Raw genomic sequence first — 12283 nt, forward strand, 5'->3', positions numbered from 1 at the left:
TTATTTATCCCTATGTTGTCAATTCAACAAAAAGATTAGTTATTGAATGAATTATGAAAACTATTTGTGGGAGGTTTTTGGTGAAAGTTAAAAACTGTGTTGACTAGATTATTTCTGTATAAAGACCTATTAAAGTATTATTGGCTGCTACAGTCATATCACATTGGATTGCAGCTGCTCTTCAGCCTCACTGAAGCTACCTGTGCTGTTCATTGCAGCGCAGTGAGTCATTCGGAAGCTGGATTCACTCACTTGTTCACTAAAACACTGTTCATCGTCTGGGTTTATTTGAAGGGAGACAATACTTTGTCAGATAACGTCAACTGCAATATTTCTTAAGCGATTATTATATTTCTAACATGCGAGCCCTGAACTTAAATCTTCCTTCTACACTTAGAACAAAAAACTATTAGGACGTCACAAGGAAAAGCAAAAACCTGTGTCATCTTTGAAATGTTGTGTTCCCAGAGCTCAGTTGCCATAGAGATCCCTGTCAATAACCCACGAGGAGAGCTGCTGATGCTGGATGTGTGCTTGGAGGGAGACGACCTGAGTGGGGCCAGCTGGTTTTCAGTTCCTCCACAGGACACTCTCACTTACAGAGCTACGTTCTCGCCTGGCAGAGTAGGAAAGAGCACAGGCAGGTAAGACTCACTGCACTGTAGCTCACCTGCCCTCCTTTAAGGGAGGAGGTAAAATCATAAGTTTACAGTCTACAATATCTTGTAGATCAACATGAGCGTTTTTTGAACAGTGTCTTGAATCTGTGGTATACAGTATTTGCATAGGTTTGGTGTGTGTTTTCTGCCAGTGTGGTCTTCCAGTCAGAGTTGGTGGGGGAGGTCTGGTATCAACTGGATCTTTATGCTCTTCATCCTCCAGTCATGACACTACCACAGATTTGCTGTCAGCTGGGAAAGTATGTGCACACACACTAATACACCATCTCACCGCAGAGTTATTGGTTAACATCCCACATTTACCTTTATGTGTAAGACAAGAAGGTAGCCTGCTTAAATCGTATTTGCTGGAGAGAAAGTGATATTAAAAAAAGACTAAGAAATGTCATAAGTGTTGGTTCTAGTTTGTGTGTGTGTGTATGTGTGTGTATCAGACAGACCAGACAGACCATTCCCCTGGTTAACCCAACAGCTGAGACTCTGGAGCTGGTTGTAGCCAATAGCAACCCCAGAAACTACACACTGGAAATGGATTCAGGAAGTACTGTTAGTACTCACACTCACACTCACTTCTGTGCCTCATTCTTAGTTTATTAGCTCTGTATTTGATTCCACAGTTTCAGAATAAAACTTCTCTTGTTAGTTACCCTGCACTTGCCCCTGTGGAAATTAATTCACCATTATGTTTGATGTTTGTTGTAGTTAATTAACCTTTGATTGTATTTGCTTTTCATCTTTTAAAAGATCTGTGCAGTATACTAAGACAGTTGCTGCCTTTTTGCACACAGTAAACAATCAATAGAAGAGAGTCACTGTTGTCAGTTGGGAAGAAAAGACTTGTATATCTGGATCGAAGGCTACGCGTTGCTTAGCCCTGTGATTTAGAGGTTTTCATCTCCGTGAGCATGAGTGTGTTTATCCCTCCTTACTGTCCCCATGACAGCTGTTCTTTGTCCTTTGTTTGTGTGTGTGTGTGTGGTCCAGTTTATCGTGGAGCCTCACTCCTCCACTCATCTCGGTGTCTGTTTTCATCCGTCATCCATTGGAGAGAGAAACCACACTGCAAAGATCACTTTCACATGCCCTCAGGTGTAAAGACACACACAAACACATACATACACAGAAATTGGATGACATAAGTCACCATGCCTTCATACACACTCTCACACACACACACACAAGGGCACATACACATACAGTAGGCACAGGGATAATTCACTTCTTTTTCCTCTTAAATTGGTTGAAGCAGGTGCTCTCATTTTATCTACTGCCTTATCTCTCCCAATCATCCATGTTAGGCCTGAAGCAATCAGATCACTCCATAAAATGTCTTATTGGCTCAGATTGTACATTTTATTTTATACACAAGAGGATGTTCACAAGAGCGGAGTGATGTAAAAGTTTAACAATGACAGATATATTTCCTTGACAAGAAAACTATAAACTTTGATATACTATCAGTAAGTTACATTGCTAGCAACAATGTCATCCCAATCACATCCCAGATACAAAGCTATTACCAGTCATATGGCAGCCTTGTAGGAACAGGCAGTCCACATCCCAAAATAGTAAAGCAGGGTTGGTTGAGTTAGCAAAGTTGTTTTGGTATCAATGTCAGATAGAAAGACAGAGGAGACAAGTACTCGCTGAGAGGAAACTTCCCAGTGTCAGCACAGAGAGTTACAGCTCAACAGTCACAACACTCTGAAAGTATGTCCATTAAATATTAAGCTACAGTCAGTAGATACAGTTATTACAGCATAAAGAGTAGAAGCAGCATCGTTCTTTGGGGGACAAAAACCACATATTAGCACCTCTAACATTAACAAGTTGTCTCATTTGTTTTAGCAATACAAACAACAACATACAAACTGAAAAAATGACACACAGTAGTTTTATGTGGGTTGTAACAGACTTCTTTGACTTTTTGCTCGTTGCCTGGCAACCTCACTCTGGGGACGCTAGTAGGTACTGTATATTTTTTACCTTCAGATTTAGCAATTTCCTCCTGTCCCTAGTTTTTATGCTAAGATAATCTCCCATTGCTGGCTCTTAACTTCATATTTAACAGGCAGACATGAGAGACAGTCCACTCATTTAACTCTTAGCAAGACAGCATGTTTTCCAAAATGTCAATGACACTGGTGTGGTCATACTTGAGTCGCTGCACACAGCATGAGTCTGCAAACAGCAGCAAACAGCAAGGCCCAATGAAAGGAGTTGGTTACCTTGCTGAGAACTTGGAGTTTTGCAGCCTCTTGCCTGCAGCTCTGCATCTAGAGCTCTGTGTGGCTGCTGCCTCATGTTCCATTACTCCCTGCAATTTTTCAATCTGATCCTGTCCAATACTGTAATACTGCAAATATAGAAATATTGCTGTCTAACCATCTTCTGACTGTGGCTTGTATTAAACAGACATGAGACTGCCTTTATACAGTACTTCTCTTCAAACTCCTAATGTTCAAAAAAGCTAATTAGCATATAAAATGTTAAACTATTGCTTTGATAGCTAAAGACAGAAAATAAGGACTTATACCAGCAAGGTTGAACTTTTTTGTTCATTATTGTGTATTTTATTCATTAAAATTCATTATTCATTTGCAGGCCCTACAATTAAGATTAGGGGAGTCTCAAGCTCAGCAGAAACATACTAAGCACATTTGTAGAATATTTTCTATAATGGTATGAATATAAAAATGTGATTTATGGTTGTAATGAAAACAGAATGCATTCTACTGTCTCTCTTTGTCTTCTCTCCTCTGTATTCCCATCGTGCGTTCTCATTTTTTACTTCATTGCTCTCCCTCTGGCCACTTGTATTTGTGTTAATCTGTCTCTGTCATTCTTTAGTTGCAGGAATGGTGTGTGTTGTTGAGTGGGCGTGGCCTTAATCCAGAGAGCGAGGAGCCCCTTAGCATCTCATCCATGATTGGCTCCAACGCCTCCATCACCATTCCCTTCACAAACCCCATGGAGCTCCCAGCCACGCTCAGTATCACACTGACAGGTCACAGGCACTTCCTGTCTTTCTCCAACAGGCGTTTTGTCACTCATTTGTTCTTGTTACATGCATGTGACACACTCAAACATGTTCATAATACTGTGTGTACTTGGTATTTCTTTATGTATCAGATGAGGATCCAAGTGGTGTCCCTGAGAGCCATCCAGTCAATACAGACAAGGAGGTCTTCTCTATCTCTCTGAGCCAAACTGAAGGTGTGGTAACTGATTTTACAACTCTGTAACACAATAAAAATGTTCAGTGAACAATTTTCATGAGGAAACACATGTAATTCCAAAAACTGTTCTGAAAATTATTTCTTTGATGCAAAATCAAACCGTGCAGCCAAAAAAACTCATATTGTCCCTATAAAGTTGGTCAGTAACCTGCATTTTTCCATTATGCCATCATGTGAAGAAGCAGCAGTAGGATGTTTGCATTAGATCTAATTTAATACAGCTTTTGTGTAGAGAGGAAAAACAGTTGTAATGGCAGACTTCTTGGAAAAAATGCCAACCATATGTAGTATTAAAAATGAGGTTTCTTAAGGATCTTAAAAAAGAAACTTTAAGACAAAGAACCCTCAGCTAAGAGAACAGATAAAAAATATTCAGCAGATGTTCAGTATGGCTAAGATTCAAAAGCAGCCGTGATAAATGTCCTCCTTCACTAAGTGGCAGTAAGAATGTTTTTTGTCTCCATCAGCTCCTAAATAAGTCAACCCGAGACTACATTTTACAAAAACTTTTTATATGGGTCTAAGTTTGTTTTGAAGCTTTAGTTCGTGTGAAATCGGCATCAAAATTGTTCAATGACTCTCGTGTCTACATGAGAATTATTACAATCATTTCAATATGACTTGGTTTCTAGATTGAAATTTTTCATTTGGCTACTGTGGCATAAAGCTAAAAGATATATATGATTGTTTGTCTGTTCTCCATCTTTGCTGCAGGTATACACATCAGTAAAGGAACCAGTTTTGATGTGCCTGTGGTGTTTGCACCTGACACTATGGAGTTACAACAGGCCTGGCTCTGCATTACTCTGAAGCCCCTCAGCAGCTCAGTCAGTAACAGTAACTTCAATACAGACAACATGAGGTGTGTATTCATGCATCTTATTAACAGCATAAGAGGTGATACCTGATACCTGATAGGGTTCAGTTTCTAGACATTCAGTAAAGCTCATTGGCTTCTGTTATACCTACATCCAGGCAGGTTTCTGCATAAGCAAAAGGAGGAACAGTTAAATCAGCTCATAGCAGAGAAGTGTTGAAAGTGCCAGCATGGTGTCAAAGGCATTCTATTCATACATGGTGTTTGTACCTTATGAGAGGATGACAATGCAGTGGCAACAGTACAAAGCACACACATACCATCCTGGTCACACATATTGTGTATTGGCTGGAAGGATAGGTACACCCAGGACAGGTCATCTGTCACAGAGCTAACACACTGACAAACACATTCACACTCTCTTTCAAAGCTTGCAACACCTGGAGGAAACTCATGCTGGCATAGGCAGCATAATTCATTATTATTACAGGATTGTCCAGTGGCTTTGGCTCAGGTTTCACAACACGACTTTGAATTTGAAAGAAGCCAGACTGACTCACTACATTAATATCTTTAAACCTAAAATGCAATTGCATACAAAATGCAATAATATAGATACAACAGCAAATGAGTCAATGCTTCTTATTGAACATACACATCACTGAATCAATCCAGTATCACCTTATTTTACATAACATTACCCTGATGAGCAGCAACATAACTGCTAGTTACTTCAAAAAGAGAAATGAGGCCAAAGCACTGTGTAAAATACTGGAATAAAGTATACTTAATTATAATTGCTGTAACTATTCAATTAGATTGTGACTAATCTAATTGAATAGTTGTATTGATGAATTGTGTCATCAATACAATAATAAATAATCAATAATCTAGGAGCCAAAGCTGCAGGACTGGTTTTAGATTTTGATATATTTTCAAATCAAGTTCAGGTTCATTGCTAATCCCAAATATTGTAGTGTAAAAAATACTCTGCACCAATATTTCAGGTCGGAGCAGGAATTGTCATCCATCTGCTGGATTTACCCTCTCCATGGGATTCCCATGGAAGTGCCTGTTGAGAACTCACCACTTGGCGTGGTCCAGTGTGAAGCAGGCTGCCAGCTGGAAAAGAAGGTGGATGTACTGCTCAGTGAATGTGTGGAGCAGAATCAAGGCCAGAAAGGACTGGAGGGTGTGTGCCAGTTGGTGATTTTTACTCTTTTGTAGTCCAAGTTCACTTGTAAAAGAAAACAGATTCAGATTTTTTCATAGATAGATAGAAGTTGAAATAGTTGAGAAAACACTCTAGTCAGGCACATCAGTTACTGAAGTATGGGGGAAAAAACTGCACTACTTATCAGACAGACTTTAAGCTAAAGTTAGTTTGATGAACACCAGTTGTGATGTTTTTATCCAATAGAGGTTTTACCTAATAGAATCTACTTTGAGTTGAAGTGAGTTTAAAGTTTGTATTAACCAGCTGGATATGTATCACAATGTTGTAACACAGCCCCAGTAACATTTTTACCATATCCTGACCAGTGGGCTGACACACCATCTCATCCAACCTTTCTAATGCATATAAAACACACTGTTCCAGTAGAAGGATTACTGGTGTTGTGTGCAAATAAAAGCCTGACAAAGAGCTTTTCCTGGCTCAATATAAGCCAGAGGTGGTACCATCCTGATCATGTGCACACGCATGCATGTGTACTGGCTCAAGCAAACACTTTTTACAAGCAAAGTATTTTAGGAGTTCTAATAATTATATGATTCAAGAAGTGCATGAGGAAGTTTGATAAAATGAAAAATGGAACGCTGAAATGTACTGCTTGAGGTCGATGAAAACAATGGCTTCAGCCACCCTGTAACAGGAATACATTTTGCTAGTTGTGAAATGCAAGCAAAGGCTTTGAAGTTATACTTATTTTCAACTTCAATACAGGAGGACCCCTGAGAACTGTAAATGAAAACAATAGTTTATGCTGTTTTTAATTTGATTAACTTTGTTAAATGTGTAAATTAACACAATAGCTTTTATGTTGTGCTTAATTTGATGTTGAATAGGACATTAAATATATACACATACTTTTAAAAAGTAACATTAAAATGAAGTAAACATCCTCTTTATCAGTCTTGTGGGCTGACTCCATTTCACTCAGACTACAGTTAGCGTGGCTGTGCACTGTTTTCCAACCTGACACTTTACATCATATTGTCAGTAACATGATTTATTACTTTTTTACTGACTGTAATAATCGTGTGCACTCTTTCACCTGTCCTCACGATTCTTGTAAAGTAATCGCTAATTCTACAAACCATATCTGCAAAGATTAAAGCATGACACTGATGGGATGTAATGTTTATTTAGTAAACCTTTAGTTTATTTAAGGACAGTTTTCACCTGTTTGAAGAGCCAAGAAATAACAGATGCTCTGTGGAGGTAATTTCTTGTGGAAATCTTTTTCCTCCTCTTTGGCAGTTTTGGCAGTGCTTTTCCCAGTGCACTGTACTGATTACGATACAGCGCCATCACACTGGCATAAAGCCGCAATTTCAGTTACAAATGAAAGAAACCCACAGAGTGCAATTCTTGTTTCCATGAGGGCACCTGTCAGAGTTTTGTCAAGTGTTGTAGGTGGCATGAAATTTGATGGGGGCGGCTGCCTCAGAATTCTCTATGCAGTTGAAAGCCTGAATGTCAGTGCTGCACTTGCTGCCCGGTTGAGGTAAAAGGTTTTACATGCCTCTGCAGTTCTTTGTCTAACCCCTTCACCTATCACCTGTCTGTGTCGCCATCTTTTATCCTATTTCCATCCAAACCAAACCAACCTACATTTTTTTTGCTTAAAGTTTGTTTAAGCAACTGACAAGAAAGGTGATACCAATCTTACAAATTGGATCAGTGCATCAGTATCTGTAACAACAAACTGGAGTGTCCTGTTAATAAAAGTTAGATCAGTTAGATCTTTTTGTGGTGTTCATTTCAACCTTAAGCACCTTCTCATCCTGATTCCTCCCTCCTCTTTACTTCTGGACAGCTTCCCAGGTGACAGTGGAAGACTTCCTCTGCAAGGTGCATTCAAACAGCGAAGCAGAGCACTCTGAGCTGGGGGACTGGCTTTCTGCCTCCATCGGGGCAGCGAGGAGGGACCCTGAGACTGGCAACGTAACGCTCAGCCTTAATTTAGTCTTCAGTCCGCACAGACCATGCAGGTAACTGTACAACACACACACATTGTACACCTATTTTTGTGGGCTTCCGTCATTGACGTGATGCTTTTCCTAGCCCCCTATCCCTACCCCTTACTTAAACCTAATTCTAACCCTTAACTCAAGAGTCTACAAAGAAAACATTAGAAGACACCAGAGACAGGTATGCAGGGAAATGAAATACACACTCATACATATTTAAAATATAAATGACTTCCTCTCTTTACATTATTGTGAAGAATTGATCTTGAGATTCAGTAGCTTCTCTTATTCTCTTCAAGTTAGTGTTTTACCAGTTAAGCAAACAAATGCTGTGTACAAGAATATTCTAGAAAAAGAATTCTACACACAAAAACACATTTTTTAAAAAAAGGAAGCAAACAGGCATATTTTGACAGAAAAACCACTGTCACACACACACACACCACATAAAAGCCAAAAAACCAAACACACTCAGATGGTTTCATATTCTGAGACAAAGAGAGCTGTAGACATACACAGACATTCATTATGAGGAAGAACTGAATACACACACTGTGAGAATATTATACAGACTGTGAAAAGCACACAAACACCTCAGAAGTTAAAAGCACACACACGAAAGAAACAAAATTGTACACACTCAGAGAAACAAATATGCACACATTCTCTGTGAGGGGAAAAAACAAAAGGATGCTAATAATAAGACAGAAAAACAAACAAGCATATACAATACTAGCACTCTCTCTCTCTCTTTCTGCCTCCTCTCTCTCACATGCACACACACACACACACATACACCAGGATGAAAGAGATACACAACAGCAAGGAAGGCATACAAACACAATCTGTTTGTTGCTCTGTCTCTGCTGGTGTAAAGCACAGATAACACACTTGCATCAAGCTTTGGAGTAAACACTGCATTCATTTATCTCTTGTCTTTCTCCCCCTACAGTCTCTTCTCCCTCTCCCTCACTCCTTCTCCCATCTTCTCTCCTTCTCTCTCTCTCTCAGGTGGGTGTGGCCCCTGCATTCATTTATTCCAAACTGTCTACATGTGCTGAGTCTTAATGTTTGTAGCCATAGGTTGCTGCGCTCTCTCAGAGGTAAAGGGGAGGCCAACTCAATAACTGCCTCCGCTTTAACAATACTTGCCACGTTAGACAGTACATTAACTTTGATGTGACCTAAAAACACATTTGCTGCTTTTTTATTATTAAAACACCAAGGATTCTCCTCATTCCTTTATAATCAGGTCACACATGATTTTTGAAAGCATATTTTGACTCCTGCTTCTTAGGGTTGAAAAAAGGATTAAATACCATGTTCACCTTATTAGGAGTACTGTAATAACAACTTGAATTTATAGAGCACATTTAAAGTACCTCACAGAGAGATGAGTATTATAATCAAATAAAAAACACATTATTTTCATGCACAAAAAATTTCAATCAGTTAAAATCCCTGAAACAAAAGTCGTACAATCTCATACAGCTGCAGTAATACCTGGATCAGCACTCCTTCCCTGTATTTTCGATTTTCATTCACTCCAACTGTGGGGATGAAATTATGCTTATGCGATGCTTTATATACAGCAAGTGAGTAAATAGGAATAATATGATTCACAACCTAATGTCTTCTTGTCATTCTTTGCTTGTGAACTGTGTGAAATAAAGAACACTCCCTAGCCAAGGTACAAGAAACAAGAAAGGACAAAATAATAATTTTTAAACAGTTGTCAGGAGTTGCCAAATTCAGGCCCATTTCTGCAGTTACAAAAATAATAATTATATGCCATCCCCTGTTCATCTTCATTTAGTAGAAAAATATAATACAAATAATAATAAAAAGAAAATAGACACATCACTAACCATATAATGAGGAAAGACCATGTTAAAACAAGCATGTACATGTTATTATAACATATACTTCATCAGTCAAAGGAAACAAACATAAGCTGACAATGTACTAAAAGAAAAAAAAAACTTGCAATCATTGATGTGTTATTAACACACCACCCATGCCTCCCAAATCTTTAAACCCTTCCATCCCAGAGAACCAATTTCACCATTCAAAACCCCAGGGCTACATTTGTCTGAGGTGCATTGCTGATTAATAGAACAAGTGTTATTTTCTCTCTTCCCCTTTTCCCCCCTCAGCTTTCCCTATTCCAGCTATAGTGAAGATGAACATGGTTCCTATGATTCAGTAAAATCATCCATTTTATCATTTATCTTATACATAAGATGTTTGAAAGGAGCTGTTTCTGCTTTAGTATTAATCCATTCTTGAGGGTTGTGAGATGAATTTTCTGTCCAGTGCCTAAGGCTGTCTTGTTTTGCTGTTTTGCTGGCCACTTTTAATCAATTTAAGTGGTGATTGCTAATTTTATTGTGTCTTTAGAGTCTTTAGAGACACAAAAAAAGACCAAACTTTTCCCTAATCTTGTTCTAGAACACTATGGTTTGGGCAACTCTAAAACACATGTAAAACAAACATTTTTGGGAAGGATCCCTGCAATTTGGTTATTGTAACAAATACATGTATTGAGTTAAACACTTTACAGTTGAAAATAAATTTGTCAGCATTCTCTGTGTAAGGCAAGGCAAGTTTATTTATACTAACGTGATCATCTGAAATACTCACTTATTTAATTTGATCCAAATCTGTTAATATGGCTTTAAAATATTTGATAATGAGAAAGACCTGTTGCTCATGTCAAGACGATTTTTGTTTGTACTGTGTCAGTGATCTAAAATCTTTCTCGCTTAAATTGAATAGTTCTAATCAGCCTCCAGACACTGGCTACAGTTTGGTGCTCTGTTGCTAGAAGGAAACAAAAAAAGTTACGTTTACATTCGGTACTCACCAAAATGTACTTTACACTCTTTTTTTTATAAAACATTTGCAAAGCTGATTTGGTTTTTAAAGTTTTAAATTTTAAATCCTGGATTGTTTACATCCTGTGAGCTGTCTTCTTCTGCCCAGCCTTTCTTGGCACATTACCACTACCCCTAGATCACTGAAATAGTGTGAATGGTAGAACTGTGTAATGCATCACAAAAAAAATGAGGACTCAGTCAATGGGAAAAATGAGGTCCCACTCAAAAAACAGCCTCATAGCGTTCCTAGAGGTCAATTATTTCACTAGGTACTTTTAAATGACATTGTTACATCCATCTGTCTTGCTTGAGATGAATACTGTAGTTATCTCTTGCACAAAATATCCATTATAGCTTATATGTAATGGAAATATACCATGTGATCTCACTGTAGTAAGTTACAATTTACCTATTCTCTGTTGCCCTCTTTACTGTACATTGCATGTAGCATCCTTCTGAATGAAGAGCACATTCATTTATCAGCCTCCGTCTTCATCTGTGGAGTCCATTAATGAGGCGTGCCCTGGTAGAATCAATACCTCCAAGAGCTAATGACTTCTCCACGAGGAAATGACGGGGGGTGTGGTGCCTCTAATAGGCTCTTCCATTATCCACCTTCTTTCTCTACTGTGGGTAGTGAGATGAGGACACCAAGTATCATCAGCTGAAAGCGGGAATATTAAAGACCGGTTTAGTGAATCATATTTTTTTAGATAAATAGGAATGCTCAAATTACACTTTTCAAGATAGATTAAAGTGGAAGAATGATTTGAAGAAAACAGACGGGTGGAGAGCAGACTCTAAATCAGAGGTATTCATCTGTGTATCACGGAGGACCAGTCGTATACAGGGTTTTATTTCAGTCATAGCCTATGGTAGCTCATTTCACTGATTAGTTCCTCATCTCTGAATAAAGTTAATCAGCTGCTGTGCTGTACTGGCTGCATACATCTGGCCCTTCATCACACATAGGGCACACACATATCTGTAATTGATATATTTGTTAATCAGTCCACCACTTTGGTCCAGACAAAAATGTCTCAACTACGATTAAATAGATTACCATGAAATTTTTGTGGTCCCCAGAGGATGAATCCAACACCATCTTCACATATGAACTCCAGACAATGACTGGAGACTCAGGTCCAGACATTCTGCAGAGTTGCACTTTAACACACATGGCACACAGGCGCAGATTGTCTGTGTGAGAGACGTGGTTTAGGGGTGGTGCCTGCAGATAGAGTATTCAGAAGAGAACGTATTTAACACTGTGAATTCTCAGGCCAATGATCTGCTCTGATATTCCCATCAGCCTCATCTGTAGTTCGTGTTTTGTATTAATTAGCAAATGTCGCTAACACGCTTGACCAATATGGTGAACTTGGTAAACATTATCACTATTATGCATCAGAATGTTCATCATTATCATTATAAGTATGTTGGCATGCTGATGTGAGAATTTAGCTCAAGTAC

The 12283-nt window shown here is 38.7% G+C and overlaps 1 protein-coding gene across 1 annotated transcript in view; it reads left to right on the forward strand.

Annotated features, from left to right (window-relative positions):
- LOC108880234 (cilia- and flagella-associated protein 47-like) overlaps window positions 1-12283 on the forward strand; it is a 49356-nt gene that overhangs the window by 34472 nt on the left and 2601 nt on the right. Inside the window, 9 exon segments of the mRNA XM_051066091.1 lie at window positions 469-644; window positions 812-919; window positions 1115-1226; window positions 1665-1769; window positions 3531-3687; window positions 3813-3896; window positions 4634-4781; window positions 5744-5928; window positions 7778-7952. Coding sequence (XP_050922048.1) covers window positions 469-644; window positions 812-919; window positions 1115-1226; window positions 1665-1769; window positions 3531-3687; window positions 3813-3896; window positions 4634-4781; window positions 5744-5928; window positions 7778-7952 — 1250 coding nt within the window.

The sequence above is a fragment of the Lates calcarifer genome, linkage group LG7_2 (assembly GCF_001640805.2).
Source record: "Lates calcarifer isolate ASB-BC8 linkage group LG7_2, TLL_Latcal_v3, whole genome shotgun sequence".
NCBI lineage: Eukaryota > Metazoa > Chordata > Actinopteri > Centropomidae > Lates > Lates calcarifer.